The sequence below is a fragment of the Nelumbo lutea genome, chromosome 1 (genome assembly GCF_056320005.1).
Source record: "Nelumbo lutea isolate HS-2025 chromosome 1, American lotus-T2T, whole genome shotgun sequence".
In the NCBI taxonomy this organism is placed as follows: Eukaryota; Viridiplantae; Streptophyta; class Magnoliopsida; order Proteales; family Nelumbonaceae; genus Nelumbo; species Nelumbo lutea.
The window spans coordinates 202,194,796-202,220,390 of record NC_142684.1 but is presented as its reverse complement, the minus strand read 5'-3'; the positions used below and the strand labels follow the sequence as shown (position 1 = coordinate 202,220,390).

At 39.5% G+C, this 25,595-nt stretch overlaps 1 protein-coding gene and 1 long non-coding RNA gene across 2 annotated transcripts; one reads left to right on the top strand and one right to left on the bottom strand.

The window, feature by feature from the left end:
• The first annotated feature begins 10,157 nt into the window (after positions 1 to 10,157).
• On the top strand, positions 10,158 to 11,173 carry LOC148880416 (uncharacterized). Its single transcript, XM_088976452.1, has 2 exons — positions 10,158 to 10,316; positions 10,493 to 11,173. The coding sequence occupies exons 1-2, from the start codon at positions 10,158 to 10,160 to the stop codon at positions 11,171 to 11,173; spliced, it is 840 nt and encodes a 279-aa protein (XP_088832578.1).
• An 8,583-nt stretch (positions 11,174 to 19,756) lies between these two features.
• Positions 19,757 to 20,853, bottom strand: LOC148880415 (uncharacterized). The gene is made up of 2 exons (XR_016105952.1): positions 20,506 to 20,853; positions 19,757 to 20,127 (listed from the first exon to the last, which is right to left on the bottom strand). It is a non-coding gene; the product is annotated as an uncharacterized LOC148880415 (long non-coding RNA).
• Between the last annotated feature and the right edge of the window lie 4,742 nt (positions 20,854 to 25,595).

The window sequence follows — 25,595 nt, the reverse complement described above, 5'->3', positions numbered from 1 at the left end:
AGGCAAGGCTACTCTGCCTCGCAAGCCCGAGGAAACTACATCTTCTGAGCCCCAGCCCGCGTAGGCGACCACCACTCTGTCGAGTAGCGATACTTCTGCTCAGATCATTTTGACTCCAAAGTTTGGCCTCCTCAAAAGCAAGGATGAGGTGTTCACCGAGGAGGTCATTTGTTGGACTAACTTATCAGTCGCTTAGCTCGGGGCCAGAATGGCCACACGCAGCATGGTGGTAAGTATTCAATCTTCAGGTGAAATTATACTTAGATTTTTCTCCATACTTAGAATTTGGTTTTTCTTTTGGTAGGTGAACTCCTTGATCCATGCCCTGGCCTACTAGTCCAAGATGGACTTAAAGCAAGCTCTCGAAGCCGAGGAGTCCTCCCAAAGTTCCCACTCCAAACTTAACTTAGCTCACAGCGAGATCAACCAGCTAAAGAACAATGCATGAGCCAAGAAGGAGCTTTTGATTTTGCTAATGATAGAGAAGAAGAAGCTTGAAGTGTAGAAGAAGTAGCTAGAGGAGTGTGAGGTGACTCTGAAGAGAGAGAACGAGAACCTCAAAGTGCTGGTAAAAGAGCATACTGAAATTCTGCTCCAAGCGATGAAGGATGCCAAGGCCAAGGCTGTCGAGGAATACAAGTCTTCGGCGGAGTACCATGAGAAGTTGGTCGAGGTCGGGATAGCGGGCTACCGCAAGGGGTTTAAGCTTAGTAGATGGTTGACCTAGCGTGAATTTCCTGACCTCGACCTCAGTTCCATCACAATGTTCAAGATCACCAAGGAGATGGTCGTTGAAGCCGCTAAGGACCCAAACTCCGAGGAGAAGAACGACGACGACCTTCTCAACGATGAGACAGCAGGAGAGGGAGAGGGAGCTGATGCTGCCGAGGAACACATGGAGATAGATCCGCCCACCAACACCTCTACTGGGGATGAGGAGCCCCGAACTAATTGATGCCTCTTTTCTTGAACCCCCTTTGTAAATACTTGATGTCTCGAGTCTCTGAGCTCGGCTAAACTGTTGTAAATTTTTTTTTTGTTACTATGTACCCAAAGTGCTTTATCAATGGAATACAAGTATTTTGCAAAACTCTTTATATACAAAATTTTTCTAAGCATAGATTATTCCCGAACTAGCAAGCTAAACCAAATAGGAGCAAAATTTTTCTAAGTGTAGATTACTCTCGAGCTGGCGAGCTTAACTTGGATAGGAATAATCTAATCGTTATTGTACACTGGGGTGAACACACTGTAGGGTATATACCCAACCTGTCTGTGCTCGGGTTACTTTCCCCTGCCCATGCCAAAGCGACCAGATCTTAAGCTATCTATGTCGAAGAGGCGAATAAGACTTCTCTGCCCATGCCGGAGAGGTGACTGGGTCTTATGTCATGTTGATGTCTCTTGTCAGCTCAGCACCATAGCCCTTAGGCTTCTGGGAGTGATTTAAGGTCTCCAGTTCATCATCCATAGGATCAGCTCGGTGATCCTTTGGACTTAGTCATTTTTACTTGTGTTGAGGTTTACAGGTAGTGTCTCCTCAAGTTGTCAATGTTCCAAGCTCGAGGTACCTATTTCCCTTTCATATTCTTGAGCTCATACGTTCCCTCTTCGAATAGTCGTCTCACCCGGTAAGAACCTTCCCAATTCGGACCAAGCTTACACACGCCGGGCTCAGGTACTATTACCTTACGGAGGACCAGGTCGCCGACCCGGAATAGTCGCTTCCTGACCTGAGCATTATAATATTGAGCTACTCGCTACTGGTATGTTGTCGTTCGAATGTGGGCCAAATCGCATACCTCCTCGACGAGGTCCAAGTTAGTCCTAAGCTTGTTGTCGTTTATCTCTTCATTGTAAGCTTCGATCCACAATGTTGGTACTTCAATCTTTGTTGGGACCACGTCTTCCATCCCGTATGTAAGGTTGAAGGTTATCTCGCCAATCGCAGTTTTGATGGTAGTCCAATAGGCCCAAAGGACATTGGGTAGCTCGTCCACCCACAACCCTTTAGCTTGCACAAGGCGAGCTTTCAGTCCAAGGAGGATAGACCTGTTCGTCACTTTGGCCTATCTGTTTGCTTGTGGATGTGCTACCAAAGTGAATATTTGTTAAATCTCCATCTGGGTGCACCAGTTTTAGAATTTGATATGATCAAGACTTTGGGTAGCCCGAAACGGCATACAATGTTTTCCTAGAAGAAATTTTGCACATTCTGGGCTGTAATGCTTACCAACGGTTCAGCTTCCACCCACTTCGTGAAGTAGTCCACTACCACAACCAAGAACTTCCTCTACCAAGTTGCCAGCAAAAATGGACCGAGAATGTCAATTCCCCACTGCGCGAAGGGCCACGGGTTAGTAAGATACTTCAAATAGGCAACAGGTTAATGGAGGATGTTGGCGTGCCTCTGACATCTGTCACATTTATTAACGAACATGAGTGTGTCTACCTTCATTGCGGGCCAATAGTAGCCCTGCCTTAATTCTTTTTGGGCGAGGGCTCTTCCTCTAGAGTGTCCTCCGCATAATCCTTCATGGATATCGCGAAGTACGAACTTAGCTTATGAGGGTCACAAGTAACGTAGGTAGGGGAGCATGAAGGATCTCCAGTACAACCATCTGTCTATAAGGATGTACCGAGCTGAATGACGCTCTACCCTCTGAGCTGCATTGCGTTCTGCAGGTAGGATCCCATGGAGAAGATAATCAACGAGCGAGTCAATCCAACTCGATTTCGCTTGCAACACGAGAGTGACCTCTTCTGCCCCTCAAGAATGTTGGACTGAGGCAGGTCCTCTATGTACACAATTCACATGGTGTTGTCACTGGTACTCACTAGTCGTGATAAGGCATCAGCCTCAGCATTCTCAGACCTCAGAATTTGCCTGATGAAATAAGAGTTGAAGCCTGGTAGGATCTCCCTAACTTTGGTTAAGTAGGCTACCATAATCGAGCCGCATGCTTCGTAGTCGCCATTGACTTGGTTGACCACCAGTTGAGAATTGCTGAGTGCTTCATACTCGGTTTAGGGCAACTACCCAGCCATTTAGTCATTGTATCTCTTTAATTTTCTAGGGTGGTAGCATTTCTAAGATAGCCTTGATTTTGTCAGTGTTTGCTTTGATACCACATCGGTTCACTATGTAACCAAGGAACTTTCCCGACGTTACCCCGAAAACACACTTATTTGGGTTTAACTTCATATTGTATTTCCTTAAAATTTGAAAAACAGCATCTATATCATCAATTAAAGATCTGAAAAATTGGGTCATCACGACCATGTCATCAACATGGCATTCCACTTTATTGCCAAAAGGTTCAAAAATTTTGTTTATAAGTCACTAGAAAGTCGCTTCAGCATTTTTCAAACCAAAGGATATAACTTTATAACGATGCAGCCTGAGTTCGATTACAGAAGCAATTTTATCTTAGTCAGCTGTATCCATCTTAATTTGGTTGTAACGAGAGTAGGCATCCATGAAGCTCAACAACTCATACCCTGAGGTCGTGTCTACTAGGCGGCCAATTGTAGGTAGGGGAAGCAATCCTTTGGGAAGTCTCTGTTCAAGTCGGTGTAATCGACGCTCATGCGCCACTTGCCATTGGCTTTCTTCACAAGCACGGGTTTGGCGACCCAGCTTGGGTAATGGACCTCCCTGATGAAGTCTGCGGTGATGAGCTTTTCGACCTCCTCATTGATTATCCTTCATCGCTCCGGGGCAAGGTTAAGTTTTCTTTGTCTAATTGGCCTGACTAAAGGGTCTACATTAAGTTTATGAGTTATCACAATAGGGTCGATTCTGGGCATGTCTGCCGTGAACCAGGTGAAAACATCTAAATTATTAAGTAAGAAACTTACTAGCTGTGTCCGAAGCGGTTCACTTATTAGTGCACCGATCTGGAGAGTCTTGGTCAAATCGGTCTCAGAAACTGGTATGTGGGTTGTCTCTTCCATTGGGGCAGCTCGCTCCTCGGTGTAGTTTGTTGGTTGCTCCAGTTTGACATCTTCCGCCAATTTTACCTTTCCCTTGAGGGCAGTCACATAGCACTTACGGGATTTGAGTTGATCGCCTCGTATGACTCCTACTCCGTAATCCGTCGAAAACTTTATCGCAAGATAGTAAGTCAACACTATCGTGCGTAAAACATGTGTAATAGGCCGACCTATGATTGCGTTGTAGAGGAGCCGTGACCATCAAGAATGTGTGCTCGAACCATACGATATTCGGTCAGGTGCCTGCCTCCACTGATACTGTGAACCGGCCTATAGGCCTAACTTCCTCTCCGCTGAATCCTACTAGTAGGGTATCTACTGGTTTCAGATCACTCTACTGTAGTTACAACTTGTCAAAAGTTCCTTTGAAGAGGATAGCGACCGAATTTCCTGAGTCCACCAAGCTCCACTTCACTTCGAAGTCATTGATGATCATCTTTATGACTAGGGTGTCATCATGAGGATACTGAATCCCATGGGCATCATCCTCAGTAAAATAAATGGGTTTTTCAAACCGAGGTTGCTTGGGTGGGTTCTCTACCTCATGCTCCAGTTCTCAGGCTGAAGTTTTTCATGCTATTGCTCATACTCTAGTGATCATATTGATCACCCCGCAGATCGGTCTTTCTTCTGGTAGCGGGTGAAGTGGTTGCTCGTTCTGCTTGCTTTTCTCCAGAGCGTCTTTCTTCCAATCTCCCTATCGGTCCCCCTGTCCTTTCTCCCCATGCAAAATGTATTTCTTCAAGTACCCACGTCAGATGAGTTCTTCGATCTTGTCGTGGAGGTTTCTGCAGTTCTCTGTGTTGTGATCGTGATCCCAATGAAAGTGACAATAAACATTTGGGTTCCTAGTCGTTAGGTCTCCCCGTAGCCTGGCTAGCCATCTGATGATTGGGGGAATCTTTAATGGCCATCAAGATCCCTCCTCACTACACATTAAGGGGAGTATAGTTGGTTCTCTCTATTGGTAGGGTCCTAGAACGTCGACCCGACCTGTAACTTCATGAGGGGGACTTACTCCTCGAGCTCAGGGACTTGCTCTTTTTCCTTTTTTATTCGTTGCTTGTTCCTTCTTCCTCTCTCTTCCTCTTTTCACCTTGCTGGTTGTTGGTCTTCTGGTTTATTTCCTCTTCTATGCTAATGAACTGATCGGCCAGCCTGCGGAACTCGATGATGTTCTTCGTCTTGTTTGCCACAATGTGCCACTTGAACTCCTTATGAGTAATTCCTTTACATGTTGCAGTGAGACGCACTACTGGATTAAGGTCTGGTATCTACAGGCATGTCTCATTGAAGCGCTTGATGTAGCTTCAAATTGATTTCCCTTCCCTCTGCACTACATTCAGAAGGCTCTCCTACGACTTTGGGCACTTCTTACTAGTGAGGAAGTGAGCCCTAAACATGTCTACGAACTGTGCCCAACTTTTGATGGAACCCGGCGCAAGGTTTCTATACAATGTCCGAACTACTCCTCTGAATGTAATGGAGAAAGCCATGCACATGCAAGCCTCGTCGGCCCCAGCGAGATGCATCTAGGACTGGAATGCGTCTACATGGTTGTTGGGGTCAAAAGACCATCATACTTGTCTAGCAATGGTACATTGAAATCTTTCAGCATCGATGTCGACAGGAGCTCAAGTGATAGGGGGGATGGTAGACTCAACAGAGCAAGCGCCGTTCTCCTGGCCACCGAGCTTACCTCCTCTCTTTCTTGGCCTTGGTCTACTGGATGGTTGGGCTTTGCTGGTGGACTGTTCCTTGCTGTGGAACGGCGAGTCTTGTGATGTCACCGCTGCTGCTCTTTGGTGGTGCAGCGTTTGTACTGCCAGCCTCAATTTTGTCAGGTATCTCAATCTTGCTCCGAATGGTGGGGCGAGGTGGTTCAGGGGTTCTTCTCGCCACTTCTTCTTCACCATGTGTCTGGTGCTGGCTTTCGCAGGGAACCAAGGGGTCTTCTCTCGAGCCCATGCCTCGGGCCCCGAGCTGACAATCTACATTATCTTGACATGGGAACTACTGATTATGCCTCTTGAGCTAGCTGGAATCAGGCCTATCCTTAGAGTTATCTCTTCGAGAAGCAGGGGATTATGTTTATCGCCTATTATACCCCGTGGTGGGGTCCATCCCGAGGGAAGGATCGGTACTTGTGAAGTTCTCTCACCGCGGGGAGGAAATTGGCAGACGTTCTAATGAGCCTGGTGCTAATTTTGCTTTTGAGTCTGACCTTGATGTTGATTTGTCGGCTGGTTTGGTTGTAGTGGTGGGAACTGCTACTAGTAGTGTTGATAGAAATAGTACTACTGAAACTGCTAGAATTGGTGGATCTGCTACATTTAAATCTGCTTCATTCGGACGCTTTGGACGATGTCGTTAAACTAGGAGTGCCCAACCCCAAGGGGAATCATGGAAGGCTTCGAGAATGTGGCTCTCACTTGGGGGAGCGGGACACTCACCTGTTGGGTAGTGTGCTGCACGGACAGTGATGGAAATTCAGAGACAATCAAGGGGATGGTGAACTGGCCAATGGTCACCATAGAACCCTGGGGAGTGATTGTCTGTTGCTTTTGCCCCCTGTGATGTTCATGTCGCTCTTTCCATTGTGGCTGGAAGATGCCATTGAGGTTAAGATTGAGACTGAGATTGTAATTAGGATTGGGATGACCTTTCAATCGTTTTCCCACAGACGATGCCAATTGATGTTGCGCAATTTGGAAGCTCCTAGTTGGAAGGTTGTCTGGACGTTGCTCACGTGGCGAGCTGGTTCAAACTGCAAAACAAGGATCAGAGAGACTGGGGTGGATGACTTGGTGAGGTCGCTCTTATTCTTAAGTTAGTATTGTTGTTGTGGTTGCGAGCTAAAAACTTGAATGCTAGAGAGCTTGAATGTAAATAATCGCACATACCTTGGCCTTGGAGGGGTTGATTCCCTTATATAGTAAGTTGTCGTGAATCTCATGAAACGGTTCTAGGATCTTCGGCCTGAGTAGATGAGAACCGTTTCCACTTTAGACGGGGAGTAACGTATCAGTCAATGAAGTCTATCGTTACCCCTCGATCCGGGAGGGGAGAGGATAAGGCATGTCGTTACGCGGCGTGATCCTAGGAGGTTCGGAGTCTGCTGAGAAGCTTCTGGAGTCGATTACATGCCACTTAGGTTCCTGGGCCCCAAATTGGCTTAGGTGTCACGGTGCCTCTATACCAAGGTGACTCTATGCAGAGGTGGCTTTGTACCGAGGTGATCGAACACCCAAGCTCTGAAAACTACTGACTAGGCTCCTCTTGCTAAGTTGTCATCATACTGGCAGATCACGTCCATGTGACCTTTACTTACTAGGCCGTGCCAAATTACCCCTCATCACCACCCAACCAAACAGCAATTTCATTAGAAATTTTTGAATTGCTGATGTGGTGCTGATTTTTGAAAAATCAGCGGTGGAACTAGACATCTCCAAAATCTTTCTACATGTTTAGTTCCATTGCTATTTTTTTTTTTTTTTGAGAAAAACGGTGCCACATCAAAGTCACATTAGAGATTCTCAAAAATGACAAAAAAATATACACATTGCAATGTTTTGTTTGGGTAGCCATTTTCCGAGAAAATGAGAATAAAATGGCCTAATTTGAGAAATATCATTTTTGACATTTTTTCTTTCTCAAAATTTTATAAGGTATAATTGCTGATGTGGCATCATTTTTTTTTCAAAAAATGACAATGGAACCAAAAGCCTATAAACATTGTGAGAAAATGACTATGGATCCAAACACCATCTTTAAATAATAAAAGTAATATGACTTAGAAATCCTTATTAACATTGTTTTACCAAACATGATTTTAATTGTTGGGTGTTGCATTGCTAGTTATGGTGTAAATGCTTGAATGTGATGGACAATGGCTAGTTCTTTAATTTTTAAAGTAAATGACCAAAGTTAAAGCCTCTCAAGCCATTGCATGAAACCAAGATCAATTCATTGGTTCTCTTATTACGTCGGTCGATTATGGGTGTCAATGAATCAGCTTTGGATTGGACCCCGTCCAAACCAAAATCACTGTGGAGAGATTGGACACACTAATAAGACATTGAATTGGACCAGTCCAGACTTTAATTATCCAAAGTATTTATTGAATTAGATTGGACCTGGCCCATTTGTAATGAATTTATATTGAATTGTGTTGGATTGAGCCAATATTTAATCCATTGATAGAAGATAAGAAAATAGGTGTCAGTGGACCAGGTTTTAGTTAGAATTAATCTAAATTAAAACAAATTTGAACAAATTGGTAGTCTAGGCATTGAATTGGATTGTCCAAAAGATTCATTGGATTGGATTGGACCTGGTTCATTTGTAATGGGTTCACATTGGACTAGATTAGATTGGACCAAATCCAATCCAATTGACACCCCTACAACCAATCGACTGATTTTGGTAGTATATTTTTATAAATTCTGGTTTTTAGGGTATAACCAAACCGAATGGGGAACTGATCATGGTTTAACCGGTAAAGTATGATTTTCTAATATAACTGCAGCCATGTCTAACACCCTCTTAGGGGGTGTTCTCCAAGGTGTCAACGGTATTTGAAAATCCAATTTCAAATTCAAGATTCGACATAATTGAATCTGATGAGGGATAATTCCAGCTAGGAGCTTCCAGATCGTACATCATTAGAATCAAATTCGAATAATTTGAATATCTAATTGGTCGAATTTGAATATCCTATCTATACCAAATAGTTAATCGGATTCAAGTTCTGATATGACCTTTGATTCGATAAATATCTGAATTCGACCGATTATTGATATAATATATAAAATATTTAAATGTTTATATAGTTTATATATTTATATACTTTATATAAATAAAATATTTATTTTATATATTTATTAATTACCTAAAATAAGGAATTGGTCAAATTCAAATCCAATAGAATATTCAAATATTTAATCGAATTCGATTTTATATAAGGACAAAACAGGTCATTTTAAAAATTTTGTGAGGACATTTATGTCTTTCACATAGGTTTGAAACATGTCTGACCGTGTTAAGGACTTGGTTCGCCTCTTATCAATTAGGATTTGAATTTGGGTTTCAGATCTGCTAATCAAAGGGCAACCCTAACTAAGGTGGTGTCTGAAAAGCAACATTTTTAGACTTGAGAGGTTTGAAAAGTGTTATCAAATGCCACCTTAGTTAATTTCATTTGTGCAAAAAAATCAATAAAAAGAAAATAAATCCATTAAAAAAAGAAATGAGAAAAATAACAAACTTGAGATACTATATTTAAAATAACTAGAAAAACAAAATCTCATATCCAAGAAAAACTAAGAAGTTGATTGGACCTTTTTTGCATTTTTACTCTTTTTATTTATTTGTCTCATATTTCTTGAAGTGCTTCTTCCATATATCTTGAACTATAAAAATGCATAAAATATTTTTTTTGGCATAAATCACTCAGGATGAACTGGAAACAAATCGTACACACCCGACTGAACTATACCTATTAAGGTTGAACACATTAGTGCTCACTATGGACCCATCTGAGATCCAGCTGTACTTAACACGTGTGTTCAACTGTGATAAAGCTGGATGTGTATGTTTTTGTCCCCGACTAATTCGCTCCCAAATAATCATTGATACTTGGCTTTAATCATATTAAGCTAAGCCTCAAGCCCCATTCTAACAAATTGTGAGGCTTAAGCTTTTAGGTAAATTAAAACAATGATCTCTGCCCGCCTAACAAGATCGGAAATAGGTTGAAATATGAAAATCCGACCCATCAATGAGCGGAGAAGACCGACGATCCTGATTTCTCCAGCAGTTGATCCTGTTAAAAGTATTGTTAGTTTATTTAATTTTGTGTTTAGTTGAATAATCCATGAGTTTTAGGGAATTAGTTAGAGTTTGAAAGAGTCTTTTCTATTGAGCATTATCTTGGGAAAATCCCATGATCTTAGTGTTTGTTATTCATGGGACTTGCACGTTTATCTTTTTGTTATCTCAAGTTGTGAGGCTATTTAAAGCCAATCCTATTATTCAATAAATGTTTTTTTCCTTCCATTTGATATAATTGCAAAATACTCAACATATGGTATCAGAGCTCCTCACTAGGGCCTGAATACTCAACAAAGTAGTAGCTTTCTGACTTGCAGCAGCAAGAGTCAATGGCAGGAGAAGGAAGTAATTTTGTGCAACTAGCTATTCCACGTTTCGATGGACACTATGATTATTGGTCCATGCTCATGGAAAATTTCTTGCGCTCTAAAGAATACTGGAACCTGGTAGAGAATGGGATCACAGAATATCCTGATGGAACTGTCTATGTGATGCTCAAAACAAAGCTCTGGAAGATCAAAAACTAAAGGACTTGAAGGCCAAGAACTACCTCTTCCAAGCCATAGATCGGGCCATTTTGAAAAAGGACACTACAAAAGACATATGGGATTCGATGAAAAAGAAGTATCAAGGCACATCTAGAGTCAAACATGCATAGTTGCAGGCTCTTCGTAAAGAGTTTGAGATGCTTCACATGAAGGTGGGAGGATCAGTTAACGACTACTTTGCAAGAGTGCTTATAGTAGTCAACAAGATGAGAATCCATGGAGAAAAGATGGAAGATGTCATAGTAATTGAAAAGATTCTAAGATCTATGACACCTAAATTTGATTATGTGGGTTGTTCCATTGAGGAATCTAATGAGATAGATGACATTTCCATTGATGAATTGCAAAACAGTCTGCTTGTGCATGAACAAAGAATTATTGATCATGTAATGGAGGAACAAGTGCTGAAAGTGAGTCAAGAAAACAACTCACCTGATAGAGGAAGAGGTCATGGAAGCTATAGAGGTCGTGGTAGAGGAAGAGGAAGAGGGAGACAAGGCTCATTTGATGAGTCTATTGTTGAGTGTTACCATTGCCATGAATTTGGCCATTTTCAGTATGAGTGCCCTAACAAAGAGCAAGGTAACAGAGAAAATTTTGCTGAAGCTGAAGAAGAAATGTTGCTTATGGCTTATATGACTATGCAAGAAGATACCATTGATAAGATGTGGTATCTTGATTCCGGATGTAGTAACCACATGAGTGGAGATAAGGAGCTTTTTGCACAACTTGATGAAAGCTTCAGAGAGAATGTAAAGCTGGGAAACAACTCTAGCATGTGTATCAAAGGGAAATGAGACATCAACATTAAAGTAAATGGGGTGGATTACTGAATCTCTGGAGTTTTCTATGTACCTGAATTAAAGAGCAATCTGATAAGTCTTGGTCAATTACAAGAAAAGGGATTTGCAATTCTTATTCAAAAGAATGTGTGACAAATACATCATTCTGAGAAAGGTTTATTGTTACAAGCTGAGATGACTCCAAACAGAATGTTTGCATTGCAAACAAAGGCCTCATCTTGTGATCCGAAGTGCTTCAATTCTACTAGGTAAGAGGATGCAAGCTGGTTGTGGCATTATAGGTATGGACATCAAAGTTTCAATGGCTTGAAAACTTTGCAACAGAAGCAAATGGTTACTAAATTACCAAGGCAACAAGCTCCCTCAAAAATTTGTTAAGAATGCGTGATTGGGAAGCAACACCTGAGTCATTTCTTCAACAAAGTGCCTGGAATTCATCACAAGTTCTTCAACTAGTTCACTCAGACATATGTGGACTTATTAATCTTATCTCCAATAGTGGCAAGAGGTACTTCTTGACTTTCACTGATGATTGTAGTAGGAAGACTTGGGTGTATTTCTTATCTGAAAAATTTGAGGCTCTAACTATTTTCAAGAAGTCTAAAATTACGGTTGAGTAGTGATCGCGGAGAAGAATTCATTTCACATGAATTCGCTACCTTTTGTGAAGAAAATGGTGTATGTAGACAATTAACAACAGCCTACACTCCGCAACAAAATAGGATTTCAGAAAGGAAAATCCGTACCATTATGAATATGGTACGTTGTATGCTCACAAGAACAAAGGTGCCCAAGACCTTTTGGCTTGAAGCTATGAATTGGAGTGTTCATATCTTGAATAGATGTCCTACATTTGCTGTGAAAGATATGACTCCAGAAGCAGCTTGGAGTGGGAACAAGAATTGCTCATTTCAAAGTGTTTGGTTGCTTAGTTTATGCTCATGTTAATGATAAGCTAAGAAGCAAACTTGAAGACAAAAGTGTGCCATGTGTTATGCTTGGGATTAATGAGGAGTCTAAGGCCTATAGGCTGTATAATCCACTCACTAAAAGAATCATAATCAGCAGGGATGTAATTTTTGACAAAAAATAATGTTGGAATTGGACAAATAAAGGAAAAGAAAAGATAGCTATGAATCTTGAAGGAAAATGAGGAGAACTCAATGGTGGACACTAGTTCAAAAGGCTTAGTTGGTGAAAATTAATCTTTAGTAAATGAATCAGTTGGAGACAATTTGGAGGAGCACAGAATCAAAGAACCAAGATTAAGAAGGCATCCTGTTTGGATGATAGATTATGTGAATGGGGATGAGTTATCTGATAATGAAAATATTGTTCAACTAGCCTTATTTGTTGATAGTGATCCAATCACTTTTGATGACGCCATGAGAAATTCGAAATGGAGGAAAGCTATGGAGTTAGAAATTGAAGCCATTGTGAAAAATAATACTTGGGAACTTGTTAAGCTACCAACAGGAGAAAAAACTGTTGGATTCAAATGGATCTACAAGACAAAGCTCAAAGAAAATGGAGAAATTGACAAGTATAAAACTAGACTAGTATCTAAGGGCTACACACAAGAATATGGGGTAGACTATGCTGAAGTTTTTGCACCTGTGGCTAGGCATGATACTCTTTGATTGGTGGTGTCATTGGCAACCCAAAACAGTTGGCTAATTTATCAAATTGATGTAAAGTCATATTTATTGCATGGAGACTTGAATGAAAAAATTTTATTGAGCAACCACCATGGTATGTCAAGAAAGGAGAAAAGCAAAAGGTGTACAAATTAAAGAAGGCTTTATATGGACTGAAACAAGCTCCTAGAGCTTGGTACATTCATATTGAGTCCTACTTCACGAAGGTGGGTTTCAAGAACTGTCCTTATGAGCATACCTTATTCATCAAGCATGGAAAAGGATGTACAATTTTAATTGTATGTCTTTATATAGATGATCTCATATACAGTGGAAATGATGAGGCAATGTTTCTTGAATTTAAGAAGTCTGATGGTTGAGTTTGAGATGACAGATATGGGAAAGATGCATTATTTCCTAGGCATGGAGGTTAAGCAAACAGCTTATGGGGTTTTTGTTGGACAAAAGAAGTATGCTCAGAAAGTACTTGTGATATTTCAAATGAATGATTGCAATTCAATCCAAAATCCTATTGTTCCAGGAACTAAGCTAACTACAGATGTCAATGGCACAAAGGTTGACAGTACATATTTCAAGCAAATAGTAGGAAGCTTGACGTAGCTAACTGCCACACGACCTAATTTAATGTTTGTGGTAACTTGATTAGCAGATTTATAGAGTCACCTACGGAGCTTCATTTTCAGGCAACAAAAAGGGTCATGAGGTACATAAAAGGAACCATAGATTATGGTCTGTATTATCAGAAATATTCATAATCAAGTCTAGTGGGATTTAGTGACAGTGATTATGGAGGAGATTTGGAGGATAGGAAAAGTACATCCAGATATGTTTTCATACTGAGTTCTGTTATTGTTGCTTGGTCCTCTAAAAAACAACCTGTTGTCACATTATCAACAACTGAAGTTGAGTTCATAGCTGCAGCTTCTTGTGCTTGTCAAGTTGTTTGGATGAGGAGAATACTTGAAGTATTATGTTGTACATAGAGGGAGGCTATTAAGATATTTTGTGACAACAGCTCCACTATCAAATTATCAAAGAATCTTGTGCTACATGGAAGGAGCAAACATATCAACATCAGATTTCACTTTCTTCGTGATCTTACTAAAGATGGTGTCATTGTCAAAGTCAGGAGTAGATAGCAGATATTTTTACCAAACCATTGAAGCTGGAGACTTTCTTGAACATGCGCAATCTGCTCGGAGTCAAATTAAACCCATTTGTAAACTAAACCATGTTCAGTTTAGGGGAGGATGTTAAAAGTATTATTAGTTTATTTAATTTTGTGTTTAGTTGAACAATTCCTGATTTTTAGGGAATTAGTTAGAGTTTGAAAGAATCTTTTTTGTTGAGCATTATCTTAGGAAAATCCCATGATCTTAGTGTTTGTTATTCATGGGACTTGCACGTTTCTCTTTTTGTTATCTCTAGTCGTGAGGCTATTTAAAGCCAATTTTATTATTCAATAAATGTTTTTTTTCCTTCCATTTGATATAAATGTAGAATATTCAACAGATCCTTCAGTGGCACTAGATCTAGAGAGACTCCCATCGACAACTACACCACATCAGATTTTCCTCCTACCTACAAAGACTAACTCTGGAGAGAAGCCCATGCATCAGCGTCCACTGGCGTTGGAAGCCTCTACAAAAACCTTTCCCCTACCTCTCTGCTTACCCTGTAGAGCGGAACCTGCCACTTGCTCCCTTTTCTTCTCCTTTTTTGTCAGTTCCAAAAAAGTTTGTCAAAAACCGCAAATGCTCCACGATCGAGCAAAAACCCTTCGCTATTTCCTAGAACAAACCCCGGCATCGAAACATGGTGCGGTTGTTCCGATCCCATGAAAGTAGGTGACTGTGGGTTCAAATCCCGGGCATTTGCTATAGTTCTACTACAATCCTCAAAAGTCAAAATAGTTTATGTAGTAAAATGGTTTGATTTGGTTTGAGAGTTTATCAAACTGTAATTTATTAAGATATTCTTCAAACCGAACTGTGAATACCTCTATAATTTTCATCCCCATCAATAGGTTAAGGACCTCGATCCCTGCCTGACCCTCACTAATATATATATATATATAGTTGAATTTGTTTGAATCTTAAATTTTAATTATTTTATTTTTATTTTTCAATAAAATAAAATAAAAATGGTTAATATTATAAAAAAATGCAGGGAATAGAGATCTCTACGGGGACGATGATAACCTTATCCCCGTTGGTAGGAAGGGGATGGGGACGAGAATGGAGATAACCTTGTCCCGCTATTGGGGATGGGGATGGGAGAGGCTCCCCTTTCCCGCCCTACTCCGTTGCTATTCCTAATGTTTCTTTACTTTTTCCTTCTTTTTCCTACCTTTTCTTTCAAACCAAACACAGATTTAGCGTTTAACCACAAGAATAACTTACAGCCAAGTCATTCGCAGATTTTCCTGAGCCCCCATCTTAATTTTTAAATTCTGCACTGAGGTTCTTTGGAGTTGGGCCAAAATTCTGCACTTGGGTTCCAGAGATTATACCGGCCCGCGTTTAAATGGATTCTGGTCCAGTGTGTAAATAAAAATTAGAAAAGTGAATTAATATCCATTTGATCAAATTCAATGCATTCCAGAGGAAAAAAGAATTAAATTTTCGATAAATAATATCAAGTCACCAAAGGAAAGCATGTTTATTAAACTTGAAATTCAGAAACATTTCCAATTTCATGTTTTGGGAACAAAAAATTACATTGCATAACCAAACCAAGAACATGTCTTTTGTTTTTTTTGGTTCAATGATAATTAATGTTTTTAAACCATGTGTTGGACTTTGTTGGTATAACTCACTATAGTTAAGTACAATTATGGTTTTTGAACCGTCGTTGACCCAAACAATCGGATCATTCGGCCCAGGAACCATTTAGGCAATCGGTTTCATTTTACCTAAACCCGGTCCCTAGTCAAAAAATGTTGAACCAGTTAATGACTCATTGACCTAGGTGGTCAAACTGTTGACCCATTCAACACTTTTTGACCATTTTTTATTTTTTTTTAATTTTTTTTTGTTAGAACAGGCCATCCATTTAAACCGGGTGATCGAATCGTTGACAGAATGGTTCCGTTTTGGGGTATTTTTTAAAAGCATGAGTAAAACACACCAAAGTCCAGAGCTAGTAGGCGTGTGAAAACAGTTTGTTTAACCTGGTCCAAACAGTCAGCATTCCTCTTCTGCCTTTCATGGTAAGGTAAGCGCGAAATTAAACATTGTTGTTGCAGTATAGCCACTACGCAGACACGCAAGGGGGGGCTGGGAACAACGCTAATTCAATACCACGATCCTCACGTAGGTCAATTAGTCAGTAGCAGGCTACTGCACGATCTAATTATATAGAAGAAGCTCCTGGAACCTCTTAAAAATAGATAGTTTCATGACAAAATTAAACTTGAGAGAAGGAGATATCAAACTTTCAGATCAAGCTCAGGCCTCAGATCTCCAGAATTCCTTTCTCAGTTCTCAGGACTTTCCTTTGATCTATGAACTCACCCTTGGGTTCACCACAACTTTCAGGTCAACTCTGATCAGTCTCAGTCTGTGGGCTTACACTCACAACCCAAAAAAAAAAAAAAAGAATCACGTTGGAGAGCACCCCATTTAATGGCATGGATCCAATTTAAAGGACTAACGATTGGGCATGTCATGGTTGTTGTCTCTGTTATTGTCTCCATCTTGTCCATGCCAAAAAAAAAAAAAATTATTGAAAATAGGTTGAAATAAAATAAAGTAAAAAACCAGAAAATAGCTTGAAGTTGAACTTGTGGCTGAAATATAGCACTACAAGATATCGGTGGCATCCAGGTGTGGAATCAGCAATAGGTCTACATGTCATACCATTATATATGTTTTTGACTCACAACCACGTGATTTGTTAGGTGGGTTGGGACTGGAGAACCTACCAACATTTCATCACCAATTGAGAAAAATATCATGAACAGAAAGATAATGGAGACTTCACAAATTAGGAAGTAATGTTTACTAATTTTGCTTTTGAATTTATCTCAACTTGAAGATTTCTGAATCTTTACCTCAATCAATTGGATAGAGTATACACTATAAAGTCATCAAAACAATAAGCTTTGCCGGTTTGTTGCTTCAGTTCTCATTTGCAGAATAAGAAACATTGAACATTGACTTAGACAAAGCAAATTTACCATGGAGGAGCTATGCTAGCACTTCAGTATAAACAATTCAACACCAGAATTTTTTCCCCTGCAATCGTTCCTTAATGGCATCTGCTCCGTGGAAGGGCTAGGTCTGAACAGTTTTCTCAATATTTTTTTACCGTCTGTCGAGCTGGACAGTCAAAGTATCTATTTTTATTCTTTCTTTTAAATTTTTAGTTTGAAAAAATTAAGATATTAAAAAAATACAAACGGTCCCGTTAAATGACTCGTACATGTGACCTGAGATACCATGTGAAGTCTGACGTGTTTCAATATAATTGGGAATGCACACAGCACACACATAACCAAGTGCAGGAAATCCGGACTCTCCGCACCTCTATATATACTGCTAAATGAAGCTCTTGAAATTAACACATTTAGCCGAATACACTCCAAATCACTCTCCGGACACCAGCGAACCACGAAGCATTGAATATAATATTTTGTTCATCACGAACAAATATAATTGAACACTACGAACCCTTTAATTTGACATCTGGGTCTCCGGTTTAAGCTCTTCAGCTGTTCATCTTAAATATTAAAAAAAAAGAAAAAAAGAAAAAACCATTATATATCATCCTAGACAGTCATTATCAAAGTTAAGTGAATCTGATGATCTCCACCACATACCATTCTTCTCCTCTCCTCTGTAACCATTGACTGTATTTCCTCTGGACCAACCATTCTTTAATTAATAATCTGCTTAATTTTTTACTCCTATAATTAATCTTTCTTTGTTTTGATGCAGAAGGGGCAGAAATTAAAACAGTTTCATTCTGAAATGTTTCAGCAATAATATACTTGAGCTCCATTTACGGCAAGAACCTTTTACATCGAAAAAGATGCAGACTCATAACCAAAATTATCATTCTACTAGCTATTTCCCTGGGATGGCCATTCTTGGTCACATGGGGCATTTGATAATACACCCAGCCCACATGGTTGCTCAGAGCAACAACTGGTTTTTGACTGGCTGAGCCTTGTTAGGGTTTTGAAGTTCTTATTAGATCTTCTCTAATGATCTCTCTGCCACATTAAATGTCAAATCTATATATGCTCGATCGCTTGCCAAATTCCATGCTAGTTACTGCTTAACATCTATTTTTTTATTATAATGAGAATGTGGGCAATTGTAAAATTCATGAGAACAGTGTTAATTAGTTCATGTTGATATATATGTATTAAGTGGGTCTTAAAAATTTTGTTGCTTGTAAGTTGAGTAAGGAAAATAGATGCGGGTGAACTGTGAGGCCAAAGCAACCATGTGACTCTCCTGATGATGGTTTGAAAACAAAGGGTGGCTGGGACAGAAACAAACTGTTTGTTGGGTGATCATGATCATGTTTATTTATTAATGCATGGTTGGGTTTCCTTCATATCCAAATTAGAGCCACATGACGTTTTAATTAATTGGAGGATAGAGGATTAATTTGGTATACTTGCTAAGAGGGTTATTCATATATATCATTGATCATATATAGAACAGTACTGGTCACTATGACCAACATAATATGAAGCGAACCAAACTAGTACACAAAGTCATAATTTCATTGTCATTTCAAGCCCAATGAAAGGGGCTTTAGTTGATTCCTCATAAATGGCCAAAACAGAAAGAGCGAACGAGACCTATTATAAGCTTGTGTACTTTCAGATATTACATATAAAGGGTTCACGAGAGCAAAAGGCCGGCTTGCAGTAAGATAAAGTTCTTATGAGTTAAAGAAATGTCTAAGAAGAAAAATGAACCCTTAGCTCTTCAGCTATGTTTTTTTTCTTCTAGTCTTCTAGTTAACAACCCCAGAGAGAGAGAGAGAGCTTCTGGCTAAATCCTATTTGAGCCAATCTTTCCGAAGCAAATTTAAATTTAGTAGAAAATTTTTAACCTCCCCAAGATGCTTAGCATTATCTTTTCTCAGTAGTAAAACGAGAAAAGAGTACATCAGTAAGAAGACATTTTTAGAGGAAAGCCTTATTTCAATGAACCTGAAAAAGATAGCATCCTCAGGTACTACGAGCCCTTTTGCCAAAAGACATACGAATGCATTCAATTATCCTCAAGAATCTCAACACAGCAATGAAGGTGCAACTTCCCCAAGATCCCTAGTGTGACAGAGATTAACCCTACAAACCCTACCCAATAATGGAAACTAGTTTTCACGAAAACCTATCCGTTCTGAAAATACTTCGCTCGTCCACCCAAATCACAAGTATATTATTTTTAGCAGCAAATTAAGACTGTAATCAGCCTAAACCCATGGATGACGCCCATATTTTCGGGTTTCTATAAAGCAAAGTGCAAAGTTAATGAAAACAACTGAGAATCCTTACCGGAAAAAGAAAGAAAAAGAAAAGAAACAACCAGTTGTACAACCATTGTTGTTCTTGGTGCTGTTGTTAAGGTAGGTTGGTATTGCAAAATGAGAGAATGATACTATTATATGGAAAGGAGAATGAAAATTAAACGAACCCCTAAGCCCCGCCCGGATTCATCTATATATGTTGAATTGGTAGATCTAATATCTGCTCTTGCAGAAGAACTAGCTAGAGAGATCTAGGCGGATGGTTAAACAAAAAGAGTAATTCCCAAACTAATCAGTCTCAAAATCGGTAAGCTCTTCTTATCGTTCAGTATTTTCTTCCATCTTAAAAGAAATATATATATATATATATATATATATATATAGAGAGAGAGAGAGAGAGAGAGAGTGGAAGCCACACGCAGAACAATTAAAGTAGAACTCTTGGAAAACTAGATAACAAGTATTAATTAAGGAACTTCTGGTTAACAAAACACTACTTTTTTTTTTCCTTTCATTTTCGCTCAACACATTACATCCTTGAGAAGCTTGTACCTGCGTGTAGTTGGTCTTGGGGAAGGATTGCTACCCGTGCCTCTCCCCTTGTCGGAACTGTCATCCCGATCATGTTGCTTGATCTTGTCACCGGAATACTGAGACCTGTTGGGGGCTCCGGAGGAGTCGTTTCCAGCAAACTTCTTCGAATTAGAACCACCATGCTTTGCACTTCTCTCTTCACTCTGGCACCAGTCGCACAACTCAGAAGTCTCCGACAGTTCGCTGTAGTAGTTACTGCAGTACCTGTGGATTTACATACAAAATACTTAGAAAAGTTGAAGCTAATGATATGGGAATTACAGTCCCCATGAGAATATTGATGTCTGATGACAACATTGATCGTAACTATAATATATTGTTGCAGCCCATGGCATGATTAATTATAATGATGACGATGTTGATAAGCGCGGTTGCCTAGCTACGATGATCTACTCATGGCATCATAATTACATGATGATGATGAAGGTAGTTGAAGGCTTTGGGCGGTTTATGATGATGGGTACTGTTACTGATGATGATGCTTGATGATATGCAGGAAGAACCCATTGACGCGGTAATTAATGAATATCATGATAATCAAACTGGTCTTTGATGCTGATGAGAAGAAGATGAAACCCATACGAATGCTGAAAACGGTATTGGCATCCGGTGCAACGGAAGAGCTTGTCGGAGAAACCGACGTCGCCGCACATGCAACATACAGTCTGGAGATCCACCATTGATGAAGCTTGGATTGAGTAGTACTGAAGAACAGAATAAACAAACCCGAGAAGAGAAGTAACAAGAGGATCAAAGGAAGAAAGGAGGGGATGGCCAAGGTTAAGTGGGTGGTTACATCACCATGTATTTATATATAGATGATATGGGCAAGTAGATTGCAGAGACTTGGTTGCAGTCATTTTCGGTTAACAGATGAGGAGGGACAGAGAGAAAGAGAAGGAGGGGCCACTGGGCTGAGCCCTGACTCCTGAGTAGTGAGTATGGCTGGGGGGGATTCCTTACGCCTTACGATCTCTATACTCTTCTTGGTCTTGGCTACAACACAAAAAGCCTTAAACTTAGGTAGAGTGAAAAGACACTTATGTCCCTTTACTTAGACTATGTCGATGATCCCTTCTCTTTTTTTTTTTTCCCGTTCTTTCTCTTTTGAGTTGAAATGTCAAATATACAACAACTTTTTCTTACATGCCTGGAAAAATGCATCTAAACCATACATCTCTGTATACAGAGGATTGATGAAGGTTCTAGATGTGCCGTTATGATGAATCTATCTGTATAGGGTACACAAATAAAAAATGAAAAACATACATAGGGATATGTTTGTACTTTTAGTTTTTCTTCTCTCGATCCGGATTCGGGTTACTGAAGAGTGAAGACTGAGGAATGTATGTCACTATTTGATAGATACTAGGAAGTAGCACACTAGCACCCTCCTCACTCATCAAAGAATTCATGGGCATCGTAGATATCTTATCCCAGTTACACGGCATACCCGGTTTTATTTACTATCCCTGGACCAAGTATTTGATTTGGACCCTGATTTCCTATACATGAAGTATAGCTGCTACTAGCTAATTAAGTAGCTAGAATTTTGTTGTGAGTGGGACCAAGTGGGCAAGCGAAGAGGATTTGATAAGGGCACAACTGTTTGTATTGGCTGTCTCTTTGTTCCCTTGTGCTTGTCTGTTGTATTGTTGAAGCCCCCTGGTGGTCTTGTATATCAAAACGTGGAGCGTTGCGTACAAGAAGGGACCAGTACTTTACGGGTTATTGGTATATATATCCAGCCAAGAGTCCGAGACCAGGAAAAGGGCCAGACCCAATCTAGCAAAATCGTACCTGATTGTCCCCACTAATTTGCATGAGCTTTAATTTGTCTAAACAAAATTTTTATTAGGGCAAATAAGTGTTTTAATAAGCATTTGGTAAAAGCTGCCTTTAAAACACTTGAGCACAAATCATGAATGAAGGTTATCCAAACACAACCTAAGTTGGGAATTGGATATATGGTCAGTGTGGTCATTCAACATATGTTATATTTTAATTTCAAAGGGTTAGTAAGTGATGGTGGGTTACACATGGGGCCGGTTCTCCCTTGGGTCTAATATCAACAGTGACCTCCTTTTTCCTTTAGGTTCGGAAATTTATAGAGATCGTACTGGGTCGGCCTTCTTTGTTTACTACTCTCTCAATCCCCAAGGGTGGACTTTTCCAGGAAGAATTTCAACAGATCTGGGGTTTCCAACTTCCAATTGTAATAAGCCGGAAGGCTAGGCTATCTTCCTTTCAAAAAAAAAAAAAAACTATTTTCGAGTGCTTTAGAATTTAGATTTTTTATGCACATATTATTTTTCTTTTCCTTAATTTTATTATTAAGTTACTATATATTATTGAGAATTAATTAAGATAGATAGAAATCCACCAAGACCCAAACAAGCTGTCATTGACTTGTGCAGGAGAGAACATAAAGACCCAAACAAGGTGTTGGCTTGACTTGATCCACCATATGCAATGTTAATTTTTCAGCTATGTTGATTAAACAACTACTACTTGGACCTCCACTAATGTTCTCATTAATCAAGACAGAATTATTTCTTCTTTTTCTACTTGTTTTTTTATTTATTTATTTCTTGTCATGGGGTTCAAGGGGTTGGTAGCCAATATGATGGAATTCTTGATTGTTCAGACCATTAATTATTTATAGGTTGATTGGAGTTTGGACCATAATTAAAGAGGGGGGACACTGGGACAGGGAGGAGAGGACCCATTAAGGCTTAATCCGCAATGGAAATGGGTGAGGTTAGTTATTGAAATTTTGCAATTAATATATCTATCTCATGACCTCTTAATTAACTTCTTCACTATTACATACACAAAGTACATAAATTCATTGCATCTACCATGAAATGAGATGTGATCTGTCTAATGCACACTTTTCTCTCCTAAAAAGCTATATAAAGCCGGTAAAAAGCAATTGCATTGTCCTGGCGGGGGCCGGTTCAGATATGCACCAACTAACTGATCCTTCTCCACCCAAAGGCTAGAACCAGCCAATTGCATACCCCAAACAAAACCAACCGGGTGGAATAAGTAGGATATGGATCTACGGATAACGGAGCCATAGACTAGGCCACCTCCACATCTGATTTGATTATTGAAACTTTAAATCTGTATCCGATTCCAAATCCAAAATAACAGATTTGGATCAGATTCAGGTTAAATCACAATCCACCTTTCTTTTTGTTGTCTTGAAAGCACTTTTTTTTTTTTTTGTCTTTAAAACAAAGAAAATTCGATAAAAAGTTAACTACTTTTTAACTTCTATAATAATATCTATAAATGTAAAATATTAAATTTATTAATTTTAAATTATACTGTTATACATGCTCGGATCTTAAATAGATACAGTCTTTTGTAATTACTGCCTAGTTTATTTTCTTTGTTTTCTGAAAACAATTCTTATATATGTTCATGATCATTGATCATGCTCAGTGAAGAAAATGAAAATAAGACTATTTTGATCCCTGAAAACACCCATGCATGCATGTTTTCAAAACCCACTAAACGCAACATACACATACATATACTGACCAACATTTATTGATGGCTTGGGCTAAAAGCCTAAAACCTAAGATAAATAAATAAGCAACATAGCAAGAAGGATGAAAGATGATTTCCAAATAGGAAATAGCAAATGGTTTATAAAACAGATCTAATTACCAAACTATCAAAGTAAATCAAACCACTTTTTGAAGCTAAAAACTCAATAACATGTTCAGATTTTTGTTTTAGACAAAGAAAAGCGGAAAATAAAAAGAAGAAATTAACGAAACCAAACAAAGAAAGATTTTAATTATATGAAATTTAATTTTTGAAGAAACACAAAAATAAATAAAAGAAATAAAAGAAACAGTTGATTGTTAGGGGAGACTCCTAAAGAAGAGCATGCAAGGATGAGGATGGTTCCAAATGGCAGTCCAAAATAACAACCGGCTGGCGTGCAAATAATATAGGATGTAGGCGAGGCAGGAGCAGAAGCAGTGGGGGGTTGTCAGTTGAAAAAGGGGTGTAGTAGCAGTAGTAGTAGTACTGGTTCACACAACCTATTGACTTCGTTCGTCAATCACACGAAAATGTTCCCTAAAGAAAAACACCACCTTTTGAAAATTTGAAGCGCACCAACCCAAAACAAACTACAATTAATTATTTAATAAAATAAACCCATGGGCTGGACTGGACTCTGGACTTGTGGAGAGAGATTAATTAGATTTCACCAAAATATGTGGCAAGTGAATACAAATATGTGGGGAGAGAGAGATTAATTATGTATTGTATTGTATTGAATTTGAACGTGAATACGTGATGATGAGAGCAGACTGCAGAGCAAGATTTCGTAATTCCTACTGCATAGAGCATTGGCGGATGGCGGTGCAATATATAGCAGCAGCATCTGCATCTGCATCGTGGGGATCCCAGAGATGAGATGTAATGTAATCATCTCTCCGAGGTCCGAGCCGGAGGAGAAGCTGAGCATGATGCGTACTAGTGCCGTAAAAAGTGGTGGGCATAGCTTCAACGTCTGTGCTCCCTGGGCCAACACATCATGTGTTGAGAAATTAGAAATGAGAATTGAGAATTGAGATGGATGGATGAGGCTTCAACTTCAACTGCATTGATTTGATTGCTACTTATTTTGGTAGCAGAGCAGCAGGACTAAGGAAATCTTCCACTCGTCGTGGCGTGGGGTGGGCGGTCTCGATGCGTTTCAAGTACCTAATCACAGTGACTTCCTTACAATCCTCTAATCAAACACCAACACGCCTGTGCGCAGTGATGCTAAAATCAATTTCATCCATACATCACGTGAACATTTCCTTTTTTTATATATTATTGGTGTCTGTGTTTATCGAATCTGAGGGATGCCTATAGAGTGTCATCACCATGACTGTAGTTGCAACAGAAATTCTCTCTCTCCCTCTCATCCACCTATCCTCACATACCCATGAGAAGGTACGTGCTTGGCCCTAGTATATTAGAAATTTGGGATGAATTATTGAATGCAGCATTGCTCGAGATTACGGCAGATTGACTAAGTGCACTTTGTCATTCGGTGGGTGGTGCATGCTCTACGTAGTACGTACCTTGAAAAAAGAGGTAAAAGCATTGAAGGCATACGATAAAATGATCAAGATTTGCTGGTTTCTAGTTTAGTTTAACCCAAGGTTTTTAAAATCGAACCCGACAATGAATTGTTCAAGGTCTGGTTCTTGGGTCAAATGATCCAATCATTCGAATCTAATGGATGGCCTATTTTGATAAAAATAAAATAAAAAATAGTTAATAACTGCTGAGCGGTTTAAACAGTTTGACCGCCCGGATCAACAGTTTACTGATCAAATCATCAGTTTTTGGCTAAAATTACGGTTCTGGGGTAAAATAGAACCAATGATGTGACCAATTCCCAATTTTTTCGGTCCAATCATCTGGTCTGATCCGGTTTTGAAAACCATGATTTAACCCAACAAAAATGAAATGTTCTATACTTCATTAAAATAGGGTAATTATTATTTATTTAGTTAACTTAACTCACATATCTCTCCTCTGTCCCAGCTGAGATGGTTACTTGACCCTACGTCCCTCTAAATATAGAGGTGCAGAATCAAACCAGCATACCTGCAAGCTTTCACTAAAAAGGTCAGTGTCGACCTCAT

What these genes read in the sequence shown, in the direction of transcription:
- LOC148880416 (XM_088976452.1), top strand. Translation starts at nt 10,158, where the DNA reads ATGGCAGGAGAAGGAAGTAATTTTGTGCAACTAGCTATTCCACGTTTC. An exon ending in ATCCTGATGGAACTGTCTAT is followed by an intron (nt 10,317 to 10,492) that starts GTGATGCTCAAA and finishes GCATAGTTGCAG; the next exon opens with GCTCTTCGTAAAGAGTTTGA.